This window comes from Artibeus jamaicensis, unplaced genomic scaffold, assembly GCF_021234435.1.
Source record: "Artibeus jamaicensis isolate MK-2021 breed Jamaican fruit bat unplaced genomic scaffold, CSHL_Jam_final contig_465, whole genome shotgun sequence".
Classification (NCBI taxonomy): Eukaryota; Metazoa; Chordata; class Mammalia; order Chiroptera; family Phyllostomidae; genus Artibeus; species Artibeus jamaicensis.
The window spans coordinates 15,473,042-15,497,898 of NW_026521843.1; the positions used below are offsets into that span (position 1 = coordinate 15,473,042).

At 43.4% G+C, this 24,857-nt stretch overlaps 1 protein-coding gene across 2 annotated transcripts in view; it reads left to right on the plus strand.

The window, feature by feature from the left end:
* BABAM2 (BRISC and BRCA1 A complex member 2) overlaps nt 1-24,857 on the plus strand; it is a 357,539-nt gene that overhangs the window by 262,661 nt on the left and 70,021 nt on the right. For both annotated transcript variants that reach the window (XM_037146619.2, XM_037146620.2), the window contains 3 exons: nt 14,188-14,287; nt 17,478-17,548; nt 20,872-20,954. In XM_037146619.2, the coding sequence (XP_037002514.1) occupies nt 14,188-14,287; nt 17,478-17,548; nt 20,872-20,954 (254 nt within the window). The remainder of the gene's footprint in view (nt 1-14,187; nt 14,288-17,477; nt 17,549-20,871; nt 20,955-24,857) is intronic.

Below are 24,857 nucleotides of genomic sequence, written 5' to 3' on the forward strand. Positions count from 1 at the left end.
CTACGTGGTTGCTAAAGTCCCCATGGCCAGATGTTCCAGATGTTCTGTGGGGGAGGCAGGGAGTGGAGTGCTGGTGAAATATGTGGCTTCGGGAATCGGATGGCCTGGTTCAACCCAGTGCCCATCATTTACTGGATGAGTTCACTGACCCAGTTAGGTAACCTGCCAAGCCTCACTGTTTAGCTGGAAGACTTATCGACCTCACAGAGCTTGTGTAAGGGTGGCGTAACGCTAATAAATGAAAGCCAGCAATACAATGTCTGGTTTGTGAAAAGTGCTCAGTATATGTCAGCTGTTATTAGCATTCTTCTATTAAATAGTAGAATTCAGATCAATAATATGAAATCCCAAAGCCCTTGGGCTTCTAGGTTTCCAGCCCCACAGCCAAACCAAACTGTGAAATCCTGTGCATACCACTCAGGTGCTTCATTCATTTGGTCATTGCCCTTCCTGTTATACTTGCACTCACCAGGTTCAACTCCTTCTGTCCCTCTCATTCACTTATTTTTATCCCTTGGTGTGTGTGTCTCTCCACCCTCCCCCACCAAAAGTAGTGCGTGCCGACTGTAACCACCAACCCCAATTTCAGTACTACCAAAGAACAAAATACACAAGGTGATGCCATCATTTTGTGTCACTGCCACTCCCTCTTACTCTGAAAGTCATTCTACATCGTGATCGCCTCATCAGCAAGTGGGAAGTGGAGTTAAAACCCCCTCCATCTGAATTTCCCTCAGTTAATCTAGAGCTGTCCTTTGACCCACTGCGTATCTCTGTTGGCCTCTCTCTCCCTCCCTCCACTGAGGCCCAAGGAAGGTCTCTGAGACCCCCCTGGCAGACCCTGTTCTCTCTGCATCTCTCCCGCTGCTGCCGGTTTCTGGTTTCTGTCCGTTCCCTTCCGGAGGATGTGCTCATCAGGGTTGTATCCTCCTTCTTCCCTCTTCTGGGGGGCTTCTCTGGCCTGGGCGGTGCCACCCTCTTCCTCAGCACGGTAAGCCTCAGTCTTCTCCTCACTCAAAAGGCAGAGGGAAATAGGATTTCCTGGGAAATGCCAAGTATGTGGGTTTAGTATTTCCACCATGTTGTCCCTGTTCATCCAGTTTGGATTTTTGCTGCCGTTGCTCTAATTTGGCCATAAAAATGGTATGATATATGTTATTCTACAACTTGTTTTTTTTTCCTTTATCAGTATATCACAGCCATTATTCTAAATCAGGACCTGCAGGTCACTTCCATTCTAGCAGCTACATGGTACTCCACTGGGAGGTTTTACTTTACTGTATTCAGCTGCTCAGCCGACAGGTATTTCAGTTGTTTGCAATTTGTTGTGGATGTTTGTGATTTGGCCCTACCCACATGAAGTTGTCGTTATTCTTTCTAGCATTTGGCATCAGTCCTCACCCTTCCAAGGATGCCCCCCTCTCTCAGATATGCCCAATTCATATGTTGATTCTGGGAGTTAATTGGGATGGTTGCTGCCCAGGCTCTGAGCATGGATGCAGCCTAACAGTTTGAGGATGTGATGTAAGTGAGTTTCGGGGCTCCCCTGCTCTGAAGTCGCCCTGACCCAGGCTATTTCCTAGAGAAATGAGTAAGCATCCAGAAAAGGGAGCTGTCCTGAGTTTGCTGTAGCCCGTATAGGGAAGCAGTCTTGGTAGACTGGGAAAGACAGGTACTGATACGGCTTGGGGCCACTCCTGAGTGGCCGGAAGTTCTGGGATAGACCACTGAGCCCTGTGTACTTGGATGCTCAGGGTTTGCCAGGTGGCCCAGAAATTGTGGGTCCCTCCCTGCCTCAAAGACTATAAATACTCACATCAGCTTCTATGGGATTGTTATTCTGGGAGAGTACCAGCATTTCTGAGAGTTCAGACTGTCTTGAACTGAATCCTTACACCACAAGGTCCATTCAGCGCCTTCTGTGTGAGTGTGAGTGTGAGCGTGAGTGTGAGTGGATTACTTCAGGCCCACGGACACCACCGATGCAGTTGATACATTCTTACTGCCGAGTCAGGATTCAGCAGCATACAGCTTTTAAAATAGGTTGTGTTTGCAGTCCCCTCTATGGTATTCCTGTTGCTCTGTTAATGAACATTGAGTGTTTTGGTTTTAAAAGCTTAAGAAAATCAAAATTCTGAAGTAACCAAAAAAGTATGCTTTTAATTCAACCTGAATTATTTTTAGCCAGTTAAATTGGCATTCTCCTGTCTACATCTACCAGAACCTGGTTCCTTTCTGACTGAACCTTTCCTCTTCTGTTGGATCTGTGCCCCGGGTTAAAGAAAGCAAACACATTTGCCCTCTGGAGTATCAGGTCTCCCGCAAACACAGATCGCCCTGAGCTGCTGGACCTTGCAGTCCCCCAGGTCTCCTGCTGCTTCGCCTCAGGTGTGTGGGCCCTTGCTTACTGTCAGGGCTGTTCTGAATTATCTTATTTAGAAAACTTGATAAAAATAGTATTTAAACCTATGGATTTTTAAAAGTAAAAGATACAGGTAAATAAATTATGCTACTTAGAAATAGGCTCCCAATTTTGCACAGATGGACATTAACAGAACTGAACTCCCACTTTTCTCCATTAGTAAGTAAACAATATGAAGATAAAATGTTATTTAAAGGACAGAGATCTACTGAATACTTGTTATTTTTGTTAAAATCTTCATTATACTGCAGCCTCCTCAGTGCCTCGCCTCTTCAGATTCCCCTCGGTTTCCTCTCCCCAGTGTGCTCCAGAAAAGGCTTTCCCGGTGGCTTTGGGAGCCCATGCCTTCAGGGGTGGTTTGTGGGTGTGGGGAGCAGTGTCAGAGTCCATCCTGTGGCCCATCCTGTGTCAGAGTCGCTGGTGCACATTTGCAGACCTTTCCTGGGGCAGTAGCTGCTCCAGCGCCGGGCACCTCAGCTGCATCAGCAGACTGGAGAGGGGCTGCTTAAGCAGGCAGTCCCCACTGCCCTTCATTGTCCACCGCCTTGACTGGATCACACTTGGGCAGCTGTGGCCATGTGACAGGGAGGAGGAGCTGGAGAAGCGGTGGGAACATCAGTGGGCGACTGGAGCAACATAGGTGGTTATGCTCTTAAAGGCGGAGCTTGGGCCAGACTGAATATTACCAAAATTGACAGTAGTTTCACCTGTTAGTTGGGAAGGGCTCTAACTTCTAGGAAGTAAGACTCCTCCTTCTGTATGTTCTACACAGTGATTCTCTTGCTGGGGTGGAGGCAATTGAAAAATCTGTCCTATACATATCAGAACCAGCTATAGGGTTTGGGTTTTTTTTAATTTTTATTTTTCAAGTTGTATATTTCTCTACCTGGAGAGTCTAGCGTGCTACCGTACAACAGGGATGGGAAAGGGGTATTTCTTCTTCTGCCCCTTCCCTTCTCCCTAGGAGTCTTTGGAGAGAGAGATCACAGACTTGGGTGTGCTGGGGCAGATGAAGATGGGGAACTGCTGCCTGGTGGCTGTGTGTTGACTGCCTCTATCGGCTGCAGGTGATGTTCAACCACAGGCTGACTTCCACCATTAACCAGAATGGCGAGTGACTACTCCATGTGAACCAAACCCAAACAACAACAGAAATACTTCCAAGTTAGTCACAGAAGATAAAATCACTACATCTGCCTGGTGTTTTTGTCTGCGATGACTATTAGCCAGCTCTTGTTAAACATTAACTATAACACATATCCTGAGGACATGGAATAGTGACTTCCAGAGTTTGGAATCATGGCACCTTATTGTTGTCCCTAAATAGTTTATATAATGGACACATGTTTTTCATTTTTTGAAACCCACTTTAACTTGACACAGCCCTTTGGTGATAACTACTGACATCTTAGATATCACAGAGCCAACGAAACCCAGGAATTGCTGCCAGGATGCTGAAATGTGTCTTTTAAATTTCTGCAAACTTTCGAAAATTTGGGCACTGAGTACTTCAGTGTGCGGTACTCAGAATGATGGTTCCTCTCGCAGGGGCAGAAGCATGCCTAAATAATGCTCCAGACATGGCTTTGGGCCTCTGCTGACAGCTCCGGGCTCTCTCCACACTCTGAAGGTTTGGCCTGCGAACCATCAGGAAGCCAACATCCCCATCCTAAGTACAGGCCTAGCTCAAGGTTAGCAGTAAGACCAAGATTTTGTTGCTTCATCTTCCTATTTAGCTCTGGGTTGCTGATTGAAGCAGAATTCCAATGTATTGACACACCACCACATTGTTAACACGATAGGGAGGATTTGATTATGGGAGAACAAGTCTAAAAATGGTAAATTGACACACACACACAAAATCGTGGGGGCCTTGCTTCTCAAGGCAGCTTTTGTGGTTGCATTCCTTTATTTGATGTGGTTCCCTCCTCCTCCTGTGCCAAACGGTGCAATGTGGAAAAATGATGAAGTTGCAAAAAAGGGCAAGGGAGGGGCTGGGGGAGATTGGGAGTGAACTGTTCAGTAACAAGAGAAAGAAAACAGACCTTAAGGATCAAAGACAAAACTACCTGTTCCTCCAAGCAGAAAGATGAAAGAAACTCGGGGTCTCGCTCCCCATGCCTGGGTCAAGGCTGAGCCCTGCTGTCCACTAGTGCCTTTCATGCCAACACAGGCAGAGCTCAATAGACAGGGAGGCCACAGCCTGAGAACTTGAGGACGTCAAGACTGAATGTGCTGTGTTACTGGGAACAGCAGTTCCCTGAGCAGGGCCCCAGGGGAGCAGGGTGGAGAACAAAGGCTGCCTTCCATCATCAGATTATGGGACCCAACACGCTTTAACGCCAGCCGACCTTGGCGGCAAGTCCTGAAACAAGCATTGGAATCTAAATGAGGGGGAAAGTTTCTGCGCAGGAACAGGATTTTATTTATTTACAATTTTTAGTCTGGCCAGCTTTCCGATCGTATGGTTTGTGACTACCCAAAGTGACATTTCTGAGTTTTAAAATTATCTTTTCTGCAGTGTGAAAAGAGCATATATGATTCATGTTAATATTTCGGAGGATCAGTCACCAACTAACAGCTAGTATTTTGGGTGGGAGGAAGACTTTTGTAGGCAGCTTTTTCACCTAGCATAGAAGTAAAAAGTACCAGAATGTGCCTCAAGCTTCCTTTGAAATCATATAAATAGCTCCTTCTTGCACAGTTCCAATCCAGCGTCATTATGAGAACTCCCACAGTCAGTCCATCAGTTGCCTAATGTTCACCTTGCCCTTGCCTGAAAAAGGCTAATGCCTATGGTTCACCTGCTTTTCAGTTTTCTTAACTAATGTCCATCCTTTTGCCCATGTTTCTTGCTGGCTGTTTCCCTGCCGTCGGCGTCTGTGAAGCTGTCAAATAATGCTGTGGTCCTAGATCAAGAGGCAGCACACTGCAGCCCAGTAGCCAAATTGGCCTGCCTCCTGCTTTGTATGGCCTGCAAGCTAAGAAGGATTTTCATGTTTTTAAAATGATTAGTAAAACATTGAAAGAATAATATTTTGTGACTCATAAAAATTATGTGAAATTCACATTTTAGTGTGCCTGTAATAAAATTTTATTGGAACAGAGATGTGCTCGTTTGTTTACATGTTGACTGTGGCTGTTTTTGTGTTACAGCATCAGAGTTGAGTTGTTGCAACAGACCTTATGGCTGCAAAGCCATCAGTACTTACTGCCTGGCTCTTTACTGAAAAAGTTTGCCAGCCCCTGTCCTACACCCTTCAGACCTTCCTTTTCACAATGCCTATTTCAGAAGAGATACATACACATTTACTGACTGTCAATGTCCATTCTGGACACAAATATTTGTTGTTTCCTATGAACTTGACTTTCTTCTTATATTTGGTGTTACCGCGGTGAATAAAGCCAAGTTTCCTATCCAGGAGGAATTTATATTCAAGTGAAGGGTGGTGGGGGTGGAGAGAGACAAATAAAATATGTAGACTGTCTTATGGAGATACAGCCCCCCCCCAAAAAAGAAAGCAAAACGAAGAAGAGGGGACACAGAGATAGTTGTGGGTCATTTAAAAAGGCTATTCAAAAAGCCTTCTGAGAAGCTGATGTTTGAGTGAGACTGAAAGCAGGGGAGGAAGCAAGCCCTGCAGACGGGAAGAGAGTTCCACGTAGAGGGAACAGCGGAAGAACTGGGCCAGTGCTGTGAGGTGGGCACAGCCCCAACTCATCCAGGGAGGTGATAATTCCAATGAGAGGTTACAGGAGATTGGACCCAGCTAATTGAACATGGGGGTATGAGAGAGAGGAGTCAAAGGTGACTGAGGTTTTTGGTCTGAAAAACCGGTCGGTTGGAGCTGCCATTGACTGAAGCGAGCTAAGTGCTAGAGCAATAGGTTTTACATGCAGGGTTTGTTCGTGAGCAGTTAAGTTTGAGGTGCGTTTTAGACACACAAATGGAGGTGTTGAGTAGGCAGTTGGCTGTACGAGTCCCAGGTTAAAGGAAGGTCCGAGCTAGAGTTAATAAACTTGGAAATTATCAGTATAAAAGATGTATGTTGAATAATGAAACTGGCTGAGATTCACACCTACTACCTACTTTGTAAGGCTGTTGTAAAAAACCAGCTGGGTAGCACTTTGGAAACATCGTGAAGTGCTGTGTACCGGTCCCCCGGGTCATCTCGTTCTCCAGCTCCTCAGGTGTGAGCTGTTTGACCACAGCAACCAGTATCATGTACATGAAGTTGTCCGATGCTGTTTATGTGCCTGAGCCTTCAGTACTGTCAGTCAGGCAGAGGGATTGTTTTCTGATTCTCTGCATCTGTCTTTGACCGCCATCAAAACCTGTGTGCAGCAAGGAGGAGGGAGTAACAAAAATGCTTGTGGATTTAGTTCAGGGTAACTATTGTATGCACTGCTTATTTTCCGGTTTTATTGCAGTATAATTGACAGAATTGTAGGATATTTAAGATGTACAGTGTGATGATTTGATATATGTATGTGTTGGGGTTTTTTCCAGTAAGTATGATTTAAAAGTAATTTATAGGAAAAGTAACCTCCACGTGTTAATAGCAGAGCAGCAAAGTCATTCACTGGAGACTGAAAGTTGTAAATTTATAAGAAGCTCACAGTAAATTCACTCATTCCTGACTGGTATTTGAAAACAGTTTCCCTTCTTAAAGAAATTGTGATGAAAGCAGCTTTAAGTAATAGGCCAGGGATCAAAATGCAACAAGAGGCACCCTGGCCAGGCAGCCCCGTTGGTCAGAGCATCATCCGGATGCGCCAAGGTTGCAGGTTTGATCCTGGGTCAGGGCACACACAACAGACAGCAATGACTGCATGAATAAATGGAACTCTCTTTCTCTCCCCTCTGCCCTTTCCTCTCTTTCTGAAATCAATTAAAATCTTTTTAATGCAACAAAAGGAAAAAGGCTTTTCTCTCCCTTAGCCTGTTCATCTTGCATGGCCAGGCATCATTATAAATAGTTTATACCAAATTTTAATAGAACATCTGCTAAGACCATTGTTGTTTTAGGGAGCTTAGTTTAAATGCTTTCCCACATGCTAACAAAATCCTGATGGTGGACATCTGTTAAGATTACTGTCCCTTAAAGGCTTTTTTGAGTTAACAAACTTAGAATATACATTTCTGAATAAAAACTTGGTTAGTGTTCATGTCATTAGACCTGTTCTATTTGCAGTTACAATAATCCCATCATCCTTTCACTCTAGGTGTAAAGGCTCCTTGCCTGCACCTACCCCTCCCTCTCTGCTGAGAAGTCTCCATCAGGTCCTCTGGCCCTCAGAGTTCTTCAGGTTTCCAGGGGCTCATTTGTCAAGAGCGGAAAAGGCCCCAATCATTCAGTTCAGGTACCTGAATAAGCTTAATAACTGTCCCTGGAAACAGCCGCAGGGGCTCAGTCAGCCCAGGTGTCTGCCTGAAACACCGAAGCCAGGGGTCCGATGAATCTCACACACTTGGAACCAGACGGCAGGTCCTGACGAGGGTTCAGAAGTCACAAAAGTGATAACTGAAGACCTGACAGTGGGGTAGATTTAGGGCAGAACGGCCTGGATTCAGGTGCCTCTCTGCCATGCACCACCCATGCGCCCTTAGGTTACATTGTTCCTCCAAGCCCCCGCCTTCTCATCTGTAAAGTGGGACAATGCTTTTTTCACAGAGCAGTGTGAAGAGGAGATGGTATCCTACAGGAAAAGCACCTGATCCACAGTGCTACGTGAGTGGGGCCGTACTTACTCCCCCGTTCTGTGGAGAACTTGCTTTCCCGCTGAATTCCTCACGCTGCCTTTCAAACTCCCTTCACGTGTACCGTGCCTCAGCGAAGAGCAGCTGATTTAAAGTATTCATATAGTATGCATTCACATTTTAAAATTATTCTGTTTAATAATTTCATAGCCTTCTAAGTAGTGTAACTTCGCAATTTCGACTTCTTTAGACATTGTGCCCAAGGAACATTTTTTGAGTGTTTCATCATCTTCATTGTTGTCTCAGAACATTTCCATGTTTGCGTGTCCCCCTGAAAGTGGGAAACAGGAGCGGAATGCAGTGCTGTGCTGCAGAGTAGACCTGGTAGCAGAGCGCGCTGAACAAAGGCCCGGTGTCTGCTGGGAAGCCTGTCGCATGGAAGCCCTGGACTGGGCGCAGATGTGACGGGCCACAGATGTGAGAGGGCCAGGCCTACGTCGATGCTTCAGTGAGCCTCTTACTGAGCTGACTCCCCACATTTTCTTCTACATATGAACTTCCCTTGTCATTCTGAACTTTTGTTTTCATCTCCCGTTAGACTCATTGAGATTTTTCTGTTTTGAATTACAACTTGATTTTGTTGAACCGAGAGACCCAGAGGCCCTGGAGGCAGCTCAGAGTCCAATCTGTAAAATGAGATGAGGGCTAACCGTGCTCTGAAAATGCTTTACTAGGAAAAAGAAAATGGCCCTGGCTGGTGTAGCTCAGTTAATTGAGCGCAGGCCTGTGAACCATGCGATCAAGGTTCGATTCCCAGTCAGGGCACATGCTTGGGTTGCAGGCCAGTTCCCAGTGGGGGACACATGAGAGGCAACCACACACTGATGTTTCTCTCCCTCTCTTTCTCCTTCCCTTCCCCTCTCTCTGAAAATAAATAAATAAAATATTTTAAAAAATAAAAGAAAAAGAAAATGCAATTGTTGTTTTTTGTCTCTCCTTAATGTAGTATTTATATACTGCTGGGTTTTCAGATCCTATATATGATTTTTTTTATCCTACCAACTTGTTGTGACATAAGATATCTTAAGATAAGAAAAAGTGAGATGACAAGGCGATGAATTTTATGGATGAAAGCTTTTTTGAAGATAATCTCAGCCACTTATACTGTTGTTTCAGTAAGCTTCACGTCATCTTTCTATGACAGAATTTCATGTGGAAAAGGATAGAGGCTTTGGAGCGAGAATGTCTGGGATTCAAGCCCATCTCTGCAACTTACTTGCTGAGTAATCTTGGACAAGATACTTAGACTCTTAGAACCTCAGTGTCTTCATCTGTATATTGGGCTAAGTAAGTCCATTTGGCAGGGTTCTTATAAGGTTTAGAGATCACGAAATGCCTGTTAGAATGCCTGGCAAAAGTGGGTACCAGTGAATAAAAGTGACTCTTGTTTTATTTTCACGGCTTCCCTGGCAGGCCACGAGGAAACATACTGTGACATTACGGAGGGCTGAAGATTCCTGAGGGCCCCGGCCTTTCCCCGTCTTTCCCTGCCTTTCCCTGCCTTCCCCTGCCTTTCCCTGCCTTTCCCTGCCTTTCCCTGCCTTTCCCTGCCTTTCCCTGCCTTTCCCTGCCTTTCCCTGCCTTTCCCTGCCTTTCCCTGCCTTTCCCTGCTTTGAGGGGAACTAACAGTGGTGCCCTTGTTACATATTCAAAATGGGAAACACAAGACTTGAAACAGAATTCGGCGTGCAGTTAGTGGGTGTTGAATTGAAGGCCCATCTTTCCTTAGGATTTCTGTTAACTTGGGGGCTAGTGCAAGCTTGTGTCCGTCCAGCACCTGGACGTTCCCCAGTTGTGCTGTGGAGGAGGAAAGCAGGTCACGGAGGCTGACTCCAGGGTCTCTGGCAGCTCCTGAACAGGACCCCGGGGCACAGAACACCAGAACAAGAGCCATTTCCAAATAAGGTTGCACTCGCAGTGCTTGGTGCTATTTGAATATTAATGTAACTCTTACTGTTACTCAAACCCTTTAACCCCTGAGAAAGAGGGTCTTATTGGGAGTTGGGTCATCCCCACCACCCTGATGAGAAAGTTGAATAGAACCAAAGAGCAGACTTGGCAGAAGCAAGAAGCAAGACTCACTGGCCCTTCTGATTTGCTCTAGTGCCCAATCAGTTTGCTCGTTTTATTTGGCCAGTAATGTAGAACCCCACACGGGAGGGAGGAGGAAATTGCTCTCCTGTGATGGGTCAAAATCCAACCCCATCGTCCCAAGTCAAGCTTTTAGACAGGCTGACTCCTTGCACTTTTTATGTCAAAATACTCAAAAATATTTCCCTTCTGCTATCCCACTGTGGCCACAGCAAGTCTCCAGTATTAGAGATGCTCTGAATGTTTGCAAACAGCAAGGTTCACAAAGGGCTCAATTAGATGTTATTTGCATGAAAAACAAGGGTATTAATACATTTAACAGACAGTTTTGACATTTGACTTTTAGAGCCAGTGAGACATTAAAAGCTTTTCTGGTTACCTTTTGGTCTGTTGAACCCCATTGTTGGAAAGGCTTCTCAAATTCTGACCTTGTCCTTCTATTTGATATCTCCAGTTTCAGTTCTAAAAGTTATCACCTAATTTCCTGTTTCATTTCACTCCATAATGAGATAGAAAGTACGTTCTCAAAACAGCCCTTTTCATCTTTCTCCTCCCAAGTTCAGCCCGAGACTCTGCCATACCAGTATTCCCCTCCCCTTTCACCCCTCCTCCCTCCCTGTACTGCTCTGGAGACCAGAAGGGTCCACAGCACGTGGGCCCTTTCATCTCTTGCCGCCCCCACCCAGCCACTCGGTGGCTTTGCCTTCTCTCCAGCCAGCCCTGCATTCCTGGGGATAGCTCAGTGAGCCCTGGAATCTGGGCACAAAGTGGGTTTTCTGTTGTACACACTTAGCCCCACGTATTTTGATTCGTGAATATTAAATAGTTAGAGATCACAGGGTCTTACCTCCATTTCATACCCTTTCAAGACAGAATAGCTCTTTTATTTTATGGCACTTTGTTTATTCAGCATGATCAGGGCAACATTCAAGCTATAGCAAGCTGTTAAATATTTACCCGCAAGGCGGATATTTATACAAGAATCAGCAGCAGTTATCAGTGTGTGACGCTGGAATCAGGTTCAGTACGCTCCCAAGCTAGGAAACTGTACTGTGCTGAGCTAAATAAAGGGGGCAATGTGTCCTTTAAAAACACTCTCATTTACAATATCCATTACAGTATCTGCAATGCTTCACACATTGAAGCTCACCTTGCACAGCTATCAAAGTCATTCACAGTCAGACATGACAGAGTCATTAGCTCTTCACATCCAAGATTCAGTGACCTGGCTGCGTGATGATTGGAGTTGGACTTGGAGAGGATGGGATCTGAGCAGAACTGAGAAGAAGGCTTGCTCTGCTGCTCCGTGGAAAATTGTAAAGGGAGACGGGCCGTGCGTCACAGCAGCAGTGTTGGTAGTGGCCTGAGTGCCACTCGCCCTTTGGCCTCACTGGACTCCCCAGCCCAGCTCATGGGTAGCCATACCAGACTGACCATTTCCTTTCACTCCTGTGGCCCTTGTGAGATTGGAACTCTCTGGCTTGCAGAGAGGTGCATAATTCAGCAATAACAGCACGGACCCTCACAGCAGGAAGGCCCAAGTTCAGATCTTGGCTTTACCGTTTTCTAGTTTGTGCAAACCCAGGGAAATCTCTTCTACTCTCTGAATCTCAATTTCCTCACCTATAAAATTACAGTGATAATTCCTACCTCGATGAAATTGTGGGGAGGGTGACATTAGATAATGAGGAAGCTCCTAGCAACAAGTGTTAGTTCTTGATAATCACAAAAGCAAGAGAGCAGAGACATGGCCTTGGCAGCAGAGCAGCTGGTCTTTGGATTCATCCACACCTCCACTTCTTTCCATCATTGTAGGTAATTTTTGTTTAATGGCTATATTTCAGAAGCAGAGAGAGAGTTTCCAGTTTCAAGGATTAGCCACAGACTATTTTCATTCCTTTAATGAATGATTAAAAACGTATCCTGTAATATTTTATGCAGGTCACAGCCCATTACAGTCAATTCCAAGGAATTGTCCAAATTATTTTACTGTTTTGGAATTTTGTTATGCTGAGGATTGTTGCTCTCTGAATAGCTATGAGAAGCCTTGTCCTCTGTGTTCTTTATGTTATACAGATATTTCACCAGATAACTACAGGTTGTAAATATTGGATTTATTTTTCTTGTACGGTAAAATTTTCTTCTTAATCAGCTTTTCATCTTAATGGTACCATTAGAACCTCTGGTTAGATGCATGCCCTCTGTGTGCTTGCTAATGCAAAAGAGGGGTTACAAAGCCTTCCTCCAGTTCACAAGAAGTCATAGGAATTGTCCCGCCTTCTTCAGGCTTTAAGCTAAATTCGATCCAGTGTCTCCTCCAAGAGCAGCAAACTGCAGTGCTGCTGGTGCTGACCGTGTGCAGTTGCAGTGTGTAGATGGTTCACTGATGTTGTATGTAGTCCAGTGCTGTGATAATTTCCTCAGTGTCTGCGCTTCTAGGTATCATCTGAGTAGAAAAAGTCTATGGCGAATATTTCTACTTCATGTTGACTCCTTCCCGTCACCTGGGGTTTTATTTGTTTGTGGATTTTTCATTCCCACAAATAAAGGTAATATTCATTATCAGAAAACATAATTTCAGAAGTTTAGTCAATAGGGCGACAGACTGGGTCTGGAGACCTTGTAGTAGTTATTCGTATTATTTCCTGTATCACCACTCTAGCCTGAGTCTGTCTGCTCTAAACTATGCAGAAGTCATTTTCTAGACTGTTAGTTGGAGATATTTTGCTTCCATCTATAATCTTCTAGCAGTGGGGACTTAGATGATGAATAATCACAGTATTAACAGATTTTAGGGGTCTTTATATTCCATCCTATTATAGGGAGAGTTTAAGGGGTTACAGAAATATATAGTACATTAAAATAAAGTTCAAATAAGAAAAAAACAAATTAAGACTAAAGGAAACTAAGAGTAGGAAAGAAGATGAAATCAAGATTAAGGATATATGAAAAGTATGCTATAAGGTTCTGAAAATTTTCTTTTAGTAATCCTATGCTGGTTCATTTAAGCTGAAAAGGGACTCTCCGTGAAGGTTCTGGGAACTATTACTGGATCAACTTTGGGTCTCAGTTCTTAGATCAGTGTTTTTTTACCTTCTTGTGTAAATGAGTTGAACATCAGTGTTTATTTGGACTAGTTGCAGACTGCTTAACCCATTAGCCCACAGACACGGGACCAGGTCGCACAGTATTTCAGAAAGTGTTTAATCAGTTGTCATCCTTTAAAAATCAAGAGATTGAATAATCTGGTAAGACCAGGTTCATGTTCCTACATGTCAGAAGTCAGGTGGAGCTGAACAGTGGAGAGCCCTTCCCACTGTGCATAAAATTTCCAGTTCCTCCACTTGTGCACATCACCTGCCTGGGCTGAGTAAACCCTGGAGTTCGTGACACCTGCCCCAGACCCTGTCTCACACTAAGAATGAGGGAAGTAAAGCCCAAGGGGGGCTGCCCAGCGCAACAAAGCTGGTAAACTGCAGAACTTGTGCCTTTGGTACAGTGTCACAATGTTTAGTTCCCATATGGTGCTTAATGAATGACTTATCTTTGCAAGCACTGAACTGGACATAATAGAGAGTAAAAAGTCTGTCTCAGTAATAGGTTCAACCCATTAATGTTGGTAAGGCATGTAGCCATGCCAGTTAAAATTTGCTGATTTTTACTGTCGTGTGATAGGATCATTAGTTGTTATTAATCCTTAGTCATTAGTCATGTGTAACATCAATGTGCTGATTTAACAAAATGGATTGAAATGCAGAAATGTGATTGTAAAGTTAAGCCTGATTCCCACCATCATTAACTCAGGCAGTTGGTGGGCAGACTTTGCTAAGAGAAACCAAGTCTGTTTGGGGGTATCACTTCTTGAATTGCTTGAGCCCCAGGAAAAGTATCCGTTGTGCTCTTGTCTTTTCAGTGCACTTGGAGGCTCCTCAGCTCTTCATATTCCCGCCTTTCCAGGAGGAGGATGTCTCATTGATTATGTTCCTCAAGTGTGCCACCTGCTCACCAACAAGGTAAAGGGGTTCCCCACCTTGTGAGGCGCCTCCGCCCATGTAATACCCACCTTGCATCACCTTGCAAGCCCCTCCCCTTCACCCTGTCTTAGCTCCAGCCTCCATTTGACACTGGCATTTCCTACTTTGAATTGCAATTCATCAGTTACTCTCCCATTTCTTTGCCCTCCTTCTTCCTTTTCTAGGGATTCCGACTTCTCTCATTCCAGTCTTACCTTCATCTTTTAAATTGTATCTCCCCTTTCTGGAATTTCCTTTATGCCCTAATTATTTGCTAAATTCACATCTTCTTATGGCTTAAAATTTTTGAACTCCCTTCACTTTCCAATAGTCTGTACATGCATGTATTTGTGTGTGTGTTTGCACTAGTTAATATTAGGATAATTCTAAAGAACTGCCTTCATCTCCTGCTGCTTTTCCGTGCCTCACTTTGTAATAGTCACTTCTTGATTCTCCCTGTGATGTCTCTGAGCAGTTTGCCAGAGTCCTGCTCCTAGGGGCGGGGTTTCAGGTCAGCTGGTCCTATGGCCAGGCACATCAGACTATCTGAAGCTTTCTGTTAGCTGCACTGATGAACCATTACATTGGCAAGTAGTTGAATTTGCATTAAGGATTGTTGTCATATATATTTTAAATGTCTCGCCAGTGTATTTAGCTAAAAGCTGGAGATAGTTAATCTACAAGCAACACTGACTTTCTTCTCCTACATGGACTGACTCAGTTTGCTTAATTCCCAAAGTGCTATTTTCTTTGCTCCTATTGATTTGTACACATTGCCTTGGAATAAAAAACTTTTGTTTGTCTCTTTCATTCAAAAGATAGCTCATCTCAAAAAAGAGCTTATCTCTACATAGATCTCTTAAACGTACAATAATATTTCAGATGCTTCAATATTATTTTTTAAATGTCAGAGAAACGAAAATCTGGCAACTCTGCAGTCTGTGGGCTTGGCACAGATTCCGGGGTATTTAACTTTCACAGGGTGGCTGCTTTTCATTGGACCAAATTCCCCAGCTTCTACCCTCCTCCAAAACTGATCAGAGGACGGAATTCTTATTTCTGTTGCAGGGCTTTGCACTGCCTTCAAAGCTGTGTCCCAGTATTAAGGGGAAACGTGTATTTGGTCTTCCAGAACTGAGCAGAAAAGCCTTTTTAAAGTACTCCAGTTGTGATTTTCTAGTTACGCATTTTCCTCAAAAAATTATAATACCATTTCCCCAGAAATACAAGAATCAGTTTGTTTTTCTTATCTGTTTCCCTTTCATTAATTTTACTTGTCTTTTAAAATGGATAGTCTTCTGTTTGCTACAAATGAGGACAGTATGGCTGCTTTTAGAAACAATCTCTTCAAATGAATTTCCATAATTACATTGGAATCTATCTTTATAGCCATATTTGTTGTGGGTTTCTGTTAAAATGATTTTCTGTTTTTGAAATCAAGTACACAGAACTGTTTTCATCCCCCTTTTAAACAAAGCCACTTAAAGCAAACTTGTCATCTGTTTTTCTTTTCCTGAAATAACATTTCTGATCCTGCATTAAGCCTGCAAAGTAAGCACTGTTTTTATAAATTGACATAAACCCCTATTATATAAATAGAATTGTTTTACTTTTAAAGTGTACAACATGGCTATCGGTACCAATTGTGTCAATGTTATTTCAAGCAATTTATCTGGAGCTTTTGTTAGCCATGGAAACTCATTGTGGCTACAGCCAGTGTAAACAATTTGGGGATCTCTTCCCCTCCCCCCCCCCTAGTTTCTTGCAGACATTGTAAGGAATGTATTTTTGTGTTAAAAGCCGATGGATAAATAAATAACTTTCAGAGAGATGTCTAGCTCACTGAGTTCACAATTTTTTTTACTTTTATTTTTATTATTATTGTTTTATCCTCACCTGAGGACATTTTTTCATTGCTTTGAGAGAGAGAAAGAAGTACTTTGGTTGCTGTCTTGTAGTGCCCCACCTGGGGATTGAACCTACAACCTGAGTATGTACCCTGACCAGAAATTGAACCTGTCCATGACCTTTCTGTCTACAGGTCAACACCCCAGCCAACTGAGCCACGCCGGCCAGGGCAGGTTCATAATTTTCAAAAGAAACTGTCATTTGGTGATAACAAGGAGAAATAAAAAGGCAAAATAAAGTCTTCTGTTGCAGCACTCCTTATTCTGAATATTAGGACTTTAAAAAGAAAGACTTAAGCATTCTTCTGCCTTTTCAGTGTGACTTGTAGTTCAGGATAGCTAGATAGTCCTATTTGATGAGAGGGAGCTCTTTTCAGAGAATTCTGGCTGATACATGCAGAAGAAATAGAATTTTAAAAATCACCAGTTTTTAGGCCCTAATGAAATAATTGAGTCAGACAAGGATCTCCAACAGATACTCAAACCATTCAGTGAAAAGTTGGGGAGAACTAGATCTGTACACGCTCGGAGAGGTGCACCCATGGTCACTCGCTGCGGCAAAGGGGAGGCGTGCCTTCACAACCGGGTGATCACCTTAACCAGTGATCAAGCCAGTGTTAGCTATGAATTTGTTTGCCAAAAATACTTAACCTGAATCTGATTATACCTGTAGCTCTAACTTTCCATTTATAGGAAATACAGAGGGTAGTGGAAAAAGGAAAGAATCAGAGTATCTAGAATACAGAACTTCCTGCAAGATAACCTGCTTGATCTCTTTGAAAAGTCGCTGTCATGTATGCCAGGGCAGGACTGAGAGGCAACATTAGTCTAGACCAAAAGGCTTTCTAGATTAAGTTGCTCAATCCCTGATTGATTATACTCTATTTAAAAAAATATATCCTGGGGACAACTGGGAAATTTGAAGAGGGACAGTATACTAGATGAACTCAAAGAATGGTTGCTGGATGTGGTGGGTGTGAAAATGATCCTGTGGTTATGCAAGAATGTGTCTTGTTTTTTTTTTTGAGATGCATGGTGAAGTATTTAGGGCAAACTATCATGATGTCTCTAATTTTCCTTGAAATGTTTCAGCTAGATTGATGGATAGATTGATAGGTAGATAGATGGCTAGATGAAGCAACTAGACAGACTGTTCACAGTTGTTGAATTTGGGTGGTAGGAATACCGGTGTTCGTTTTACTGTTATTTTTACTCCTCCGAGTCTTTGAAATGTTTCTTAATAAAGCACTTAAAAGTTTCTCAGCTTTGGGTTCCTATTCCAGGTGCAGTACGTGATTCAAGGATATCACAAACGAAGGGAGTATATCGCTGCTTTCCTCAGTCACTTTGGCACGTAAGTTTGTCTTTGCGTGAGGCATATGTTAACAGTGTGATTGCTTCCTGATGGCCCTAATGTGAGGTGCAGGCAAAAGTCATTGATCTAAGAGCTAAGACACAGCGTTGATCCGGAAATAGTGTCCAGAACTTTCATGGAGATTCCCTTTTCAGTGTAATTTAAACAGCACACAACTAGTAAAGGAAATTGTCCACAACCTTACAGTATGCATTTCATATACTGCTTACAATAAAGCTCCCAGGAAGATTTTTTTTTAGCTTTAGCAAATATCAAAATGAAATATGTCCCTGAAGCAGCAGCAGCATGACCAGTGCCAAGCTCAGCAGTGGTGACAAGAGCCCAGCCTGCCATCACAGAGCCCTTTACAGTTTGCACAGCTCTCTGCTCATGGTCATTGGGAGGTGCCCCAGGCAGGCACTAGTGACACGCTTTACTGGTGGAAGCCCTGCCAGTTTGAGAAGTTTAGTAACCTGGTGGAAGTCAGACGCCCAGAAGAGCCAGGGCAGTCAGGGCGGGAGCCTGGGTTCTTGGAGCTCAGGCCTCCCAACAGGACCCCCACCCCCCACTGGGACTCGGACTCGGAAGAAGACACTGGAGGGAAAAGGGGGCAGCATGTAACTGCAGTGACAGGGTGGGCATGTCCTCCCGCTGCTGCCCCCTGTGTTCACCCTTCCCATTGGGTGGGTGGGGCAGTGCTGCTCTGTAGCTCCATTTCTGTTCCTGAGGGCAGAGGCCTCATCGTGCTCCTCTGCAGGGCAGAGCTCAGTGGGGGACGGACTGCACTTTCTGCCGCGCTGCGTTACAGATGGACCATTCCACCCATTTGGGGGGCCAAGCACCAAGCGTTTCAGTGGTCTAGTTACAGCCACCATATTGCAGAGAAGTTTTCTAAATATATGAAGATAGATACAGTAACACCAAATTAAAGAAGAAATTGGGACAAAGGAAAGTGGGAATAGGAAAGAGAAAATGAAATAAAAACTAAAGTTGGCCATCCCCCCAGGATATAAATTTACAAACTGTGGCATAATTATAAGCAAAATTTCTTACTCCTCAAAACAATTTCAAGAAATGTTCTCATTATTTATGGTAGAATTTTTATGCTTCCAAAATAGATCTGTCAATATCTAAATAGTATGACTGTCTCTCACATGAGTCTCTTTAATACTTAAGGTTTTTTCAGCTTTATTTATGAGCATTTTGAGAAAGTATTTATGATGCAAACAGTGGCTAATAAATGACACCGTTTATCAGTAAGATCATCTTTGGTGTATATACTAAAGACAGTAGAACTGTCTTTAGTACATACAACTGAGAATGAGGAAGCCAGCACAGTGAGCTCCCAAGTAGGTGCATGTATCCTGGTGCCTTACCTCGCTCCATACAAAAATTCATTCACATTTGTTTTTAAATCCCATTCTTTTTAATGTACATTTTTGTGTGTGTTTTATTATACATATAATACAGTAGTACTTGTGTACAACTACTAAATTCTATACAAATACTATATTACTGTACTGTACAAGGTGGGACAAAAGTAGGTTTACAGTTGTGAGTACATGAAAGTTTAACCCTGTATCATTATTATTAACTGTTGTGTCATTTTCTGTACAAACAACTGTAACCCTACTTTCACCCAACCCTGTGTACAAGATGAAAAGGATTCTGTGCTTATTTTTGCCCATGGGATGAATGCAGGATCTAAAACGTTTAGATATCAGTATTGTAATATATTGAGTTAGTTATAAATTCATGAAAAGAAGTATAAGCTGGTGAATAAAATACTGACTTAAGCCAGCAAACCTGGACAATATACAAATAGTCTCCGAGCAAATCACTTAGCCTTCAGTGTCTTCGTTCCTTTACCTCTACAGTGGGCGCAGTTGTCCCTTTATTTCTGAACTTAAACTGGGGGGCCACCAGTACCAGAGGTCTGATGGGCCTGACTCAGCCAGGGAAGAGACATCTCCAGGGACAGCAAGGCCTTCTGGTGTGGATGACAGAGAACATTAACCTTGTCCTCGGGGTGCAGTTAGTGTCATTACATTACGGCGACATTCGCCAAGCACTCGGCTCCTGAAGGAAGTGGGGAGAGCGAGCCTACCAGGACCCTGCTGGGCCCTCAGCTGTCAGGAGCTGTCTTCCCTTGACACGTAAGGTGCGCACCTTCCACCTGAGACCAGTGTCCACCCAGCCAACATTTCTACTTCATCTCGCTCCCAGTGGGGAGGGCAGGGGGACACAAGTGAAAGGATTCCAAGTATTGGGTTGGCCAAAAAGTTTGTTTGGCTTTTCCTGTAAGATGGCTCTGGTAGCACTTAGTTGTCTTTAACTTCATTCAGAACAATTTTGTTAGATTGTATTGTGGCAAATGTCATATCAGCATGCATTTAAAAAATAAAAACATGAAAATTGGTGAATTTTTGTGTAGCCATTTTAATATTGAAGACGGAAGAAAATATGCAACATTTTTGGCATATGCTTTATTATTTCAAGAAAGGTAAAAATTCAGCTGAAATGCAAAAATAAAATAGTTTGTGCAGTGTATGGATTTGTGACTGATGGAACATGTCAAAAGCAGTTTGCAAAGTTTTGTGCTGGAAATTTATCGTTGGATGATGCTCCATGGTCAGGTAGACCAGTTGAAATTGATAGCAATCAAACATAGACATTAATTGAGAAAATCAATGTTATATCATGCGGGAGATAGCCAACATACTCAAAGTATCCAAATCAGTAAAGTTATTGGTGAAAATGAAAAATGTGTCTTTTATGGAAAAAAACCAAACAAACGGACTTCTTGGCCGACCCGATACTTCAGAAGAAAATAGTATGTAACCCTGAACTTCATAATGTTGTCACTGCGCATCACTGTTCAGTGCCTGTGCAAAAGTGCCACTTACAGTCACTACACAGACCGCGCGTTTTTGCCGGTCTGGTTCCTTCATGTGTCCTTTTACCTGTGACCAGTAACTCACATTTGCATAGCATTTTATGGTTCATCTTATTTGTTTTTCACAACCCTGTAATGAAGTTTGGAAACATTATGTTTGTTTTACAGATAAAGAAACTGAGGCTCCAAAGTTCAAGTGATTTGCCTGAGATTGTAATAGCTAGTAAATGGCAAAGCTGTAACGTAAACCTAGATGCTGTCCTTCCAAATCCACATCCTCCGTGTGGTAATACTCACTCATCTTAGATGCACCTCAGATTCAGTAACCCTGACTATGAATGTATTCTTTACTTGGTTCTGTTTCTCTTATACGTTATTTTATGAGTTTTTGTTTGTGTGTGTGTGTGTGTATGTTTTTATTACTCAGAGGTGTCGTGGAATATGATGCAGAAGGCTTTACAAAACTCACTCTACTGCTGATGTGGAAAGATTTTTGTTTTCTTGTACACAGTGAGTATACTTCTGCTATTAGCATGTCAGCATGCCTTTGAAAATGTAAAACCACACGTACTAATGAGCACGGGAACCTTTTGTGTCCTAATTTGGTTTCTTTTCCTTCAGTATATGTATTGCTGCCTTTAAAGAGAAATATCTCTAGATCAGTGATTCTCAGCCAGGTGTAATTTTCCCCACAGTGGACATTGGCAATGTCTGAAGACATTTTTGATTGCTATGATTTGGACGGGGGGAGGCAGGGAAGGTTGTTAAGGTTGTTATTGCTACTGGCTTTTAGCTGGGGGAGGTCAAGGATGTTGCTGAACATCCCACAGTGCACAGGACAGGTTCTCTCCACAACCTGCCCCCCAAACAGTCATTGTGTGCAAAATAGCAGTAGTGCTGAATTTAAGAAACTCTTCCCATTCTTTTTCAAAGAATCTTTCCAGTAGCAGGTCTCAAAACTTTCAGGATTACTCAAAACATTCTTGCTTTGATCGTATGGTCATCATCCTTATTAAGTTAAAAGTGTCCAGCTTTGGTAATACCTTCAATGTGTATACCTTAAAGGCGAAATGATGTTTTAATGTATTCCCAACTTTACTTTTCAGTCTTATTCCACAGAGTAGGTGTATTTAAATGTCTGTTTTGTTACATTAATCAGTAAGGCCATCACCTTTGGTCCCTCCCACTTTCTCTTGATGGATAATTTAGAATCTTTTTGTTTATTTCTTCGTTGTATAAGAACCAATAACCCATGGTGACAGATTCAAGTTGCAGGTAACCAAGACCTTTTTTCTTTATTCATTTGGAATACAAAATGCCAGTTTTCAAGCTAAAGGCAAAGAAGTTCCAGCTTGCTCAAATTAAGTTACAGAAAAGCAGTGGGTTAGGGCTGACTTCACTCAGTAGCTAGAACTACTCTAGACCTTAATAAACTATTTCAGGAAGCAAAGTTTTTGTCCTATTTAGCCAAGCCATCAGATAATGCAAGGTTACTGGTTTAGGGAGGTTTTTATTCCCCAGAAGATTGACCTTCTTGGTTGTGGTTTGCTTAGGCTAAAATAGTTCTTAAATTGGTTTGTCTTACCTTATTTCACACCAACAGATAGTAAGGGAAGAAACACTAAAATGTCCATAGTGACAGAGGGAGAAAGCCTCTAACCAAACCTTACCTTAACTCCTCGTGGAGATAACCGGGCGGTAGTTGTACTTGGGAGCAGTTGGTGCTCCCTGCCTTTCCCGTGTTCCCCAGGACAAGCAGCTTTCACGCAGTGCTATATCTTGCGCTCCTACTCTGTAGCTAGTCACGCATGGGACCATCCTCTCAAATGCATCTGAAAAATGTAAGCATTCATTTTGTGTTAATAATGTATGCAGACAAACAGAGTTGGAGAGGTAAAGATTTTAATCTTGGCTGTACCTTCAACAAATTGCATGACCTTGTTCACATTACTAGGGCAAGCCTCCTTCCACTTTAGTTTTCTCATCTGTGCACTGGGAATCTTGTTGTTAAGTCCTATGGAGACATCTGCAGAGAAAGCTTAACCTGCAGTAGAGGGCCAGGTGGGAGAGGTAACCTCACAATCAAGGCCTCCTGGCAGTCCCCTTTGCTTGCTCACCATCTTCTGTGGCCGTACTGGCACTTCCAGCCATCACTTTTGATTCTGACTTTTGTCGCTGCTTTGGTTTTCATTCTGAGCCATAATTCCTTTGTGAGAGCTCACTTCCTGTTGGCCATATCCTCTTGGCCCCGCCACCCAACCCCAGTGATTCTCTTTACGGCCTGTGGACCCAACCCCAGATGCTGATTGCATCCTTGGTTTGTCTCCTGTGACCCTGGACAGTTGCTGGGTAATTAGTCTGGTGTGAGTCCCCTAGTCCAGCTGAGCAAGAGAGATATGTTCCCTGCCTTGAATGGTGGTGGCAACAGTCTGAGTCCTCCCAGAGCAGCTATGGGAGAAGGACACGGAGGGAAGGACACACAGAAGGACAGTTGCAAACATTAAATGAGATGCATGCTTCGGCCAGTATCTTTATCCCAAAGTGGCATGAAATCTCAACTCTTCCCTGAAACTTAACGTTAGTTTCTAGCTGTGGTTCTACTTTCAGAAACCTTGGTGTCCCATTATGTCAGATATAAGGGGAAAAAGATATCTTTGGCATTGCTCATTCTAACCTGTTTTTTACGTGAGACTCAGTGGTGGCTAGCAAGAGTGGTGTTCAGGGATAAAAGGACATATGTACCTCCCAGCTCCTGCCAGCTTTCTTATCAGGGCCTCCAGCCCTGTAACAGTTCTTTTCCTTGGGAAGCTCTCTTTTCCCCAGAATGTGCTCTTCATGGTACCACGAGTCCAGTGTTTCTTACAGCTCCTTCTCCACCTTCCTGCCGTGGCTTTTCCAGGTCAGACGTCTATGCAAAATCAAGTCCCAAAGTCATGTTTTCACTTAGTATTGATTACCTTATTCAGAAACATAGCACTCATTAGAATAGCTACAGGGACCTTGGGCTTCCTTTAACTTACTTTTAGCAAAGCGTTTCCTTGGGCTGCGACTTCTTTCCTCCCCAGTCTGCTCACTTCTGGTCTCTTAGCATCACTGCCCCCGTTAGGCTCTTCTGGCAGATGAGACCTCATCCCTGGGGATCTGGATGCCGCTTCCTGTTCCATCCTTAACTCACAGCCTGTCTTTAACTAAATTGTTTCCACCTTTTTGCTTCTTTCTTCTGTGTAGGACTTGCTGCATCAGAATGAAGCTTGGTTAGATAATGTGTTTTATTCAGTCATGCAGTTAAGCATCTGACACTTACCTTCTTTTGGAAGCATCTGCTTGTTTGGTTACAACACCCATGGGACCACTTGTTCCCCTTTTTTTCTCCACGAAGATGGGGATGTGAATATGGGGTGGCAGAGACTTAATGATAGAACACTGCAGTGAATTGTTCTGAGATTGTAAGAACTTGTAAAAAACAAGGAAGTACCTAGAGATGGAGCCAGTCCTCTGTGGCTGGCTGTACTACTTCATGAGGTTGCAGACCTGGCAGGACCCCAAATAACATCACTGCTCCCCCTTCCCCCACTCTGCCCAGGCCCGGGAAGAGGACTTTCAAGAGGGCAGGTGCTGGCAATAATTCTGAGTATTTTGGACACCAGGGGAAAGAGGCACTCCTCTCTGGAGACAGACGGCTCTGACCTCAGACTCTGCCAGAGTGTGCGGAAGCAGTCATGCCCTAGGGGAAAACACTGTACTTATTCTGGGTCTCTCAGGAGATTCTGCAACTTCCTGGCTTCCTGGCAAGTCCAGGAGTTCTGGAGACTGTGGCCACGATTATGGCCATGGAGCTTTTTTATCCATTTATTTCTTCTTTCCTTCCTTCATCCATTAACAGTGGATTGCAAGATAGAAGTTTGCTTCTCACTCATGTGTAGGTAAGCAGTCTAGGGCTGGAATGACAGGTCCAAAGGTCACATAGGACCCAGGTTCCTTCAAGCTTTTTACTCCACCAACCCTTGCGTGTGGCTTTCTTGCTTACAGTCTAAGAAAGCTGTTGGAGCTCCAGTCATCCCATCGCATACTAAGTAACAGTATAGAATAAAGATGGGGGAAGGGTACAGACCTCATGCACTGAGACTTCTAAGAAATCTCATGCACCACTTCCAGTTACATCTCATTGTTCCAGAGCTTGGTTCATGTGGCCTCAGCATCTGAGCCAGGGCAGACTAGTGAGTGCAGTTCTTTAGTTCGGACAGCAAACACCCAACCAAAAATTAGTTTTCTTTAAGTGAGAGAGAATGGATACTAATAGGCAACTACTAGTTGCTTTCCAACCAAAGCTAGAAGTTTGGATTTTTCTAGATTAAGGTCCCATCAGGAAATAGATCACCCATCACACAGGTAAATAGGAAGAACTCAGTGGAA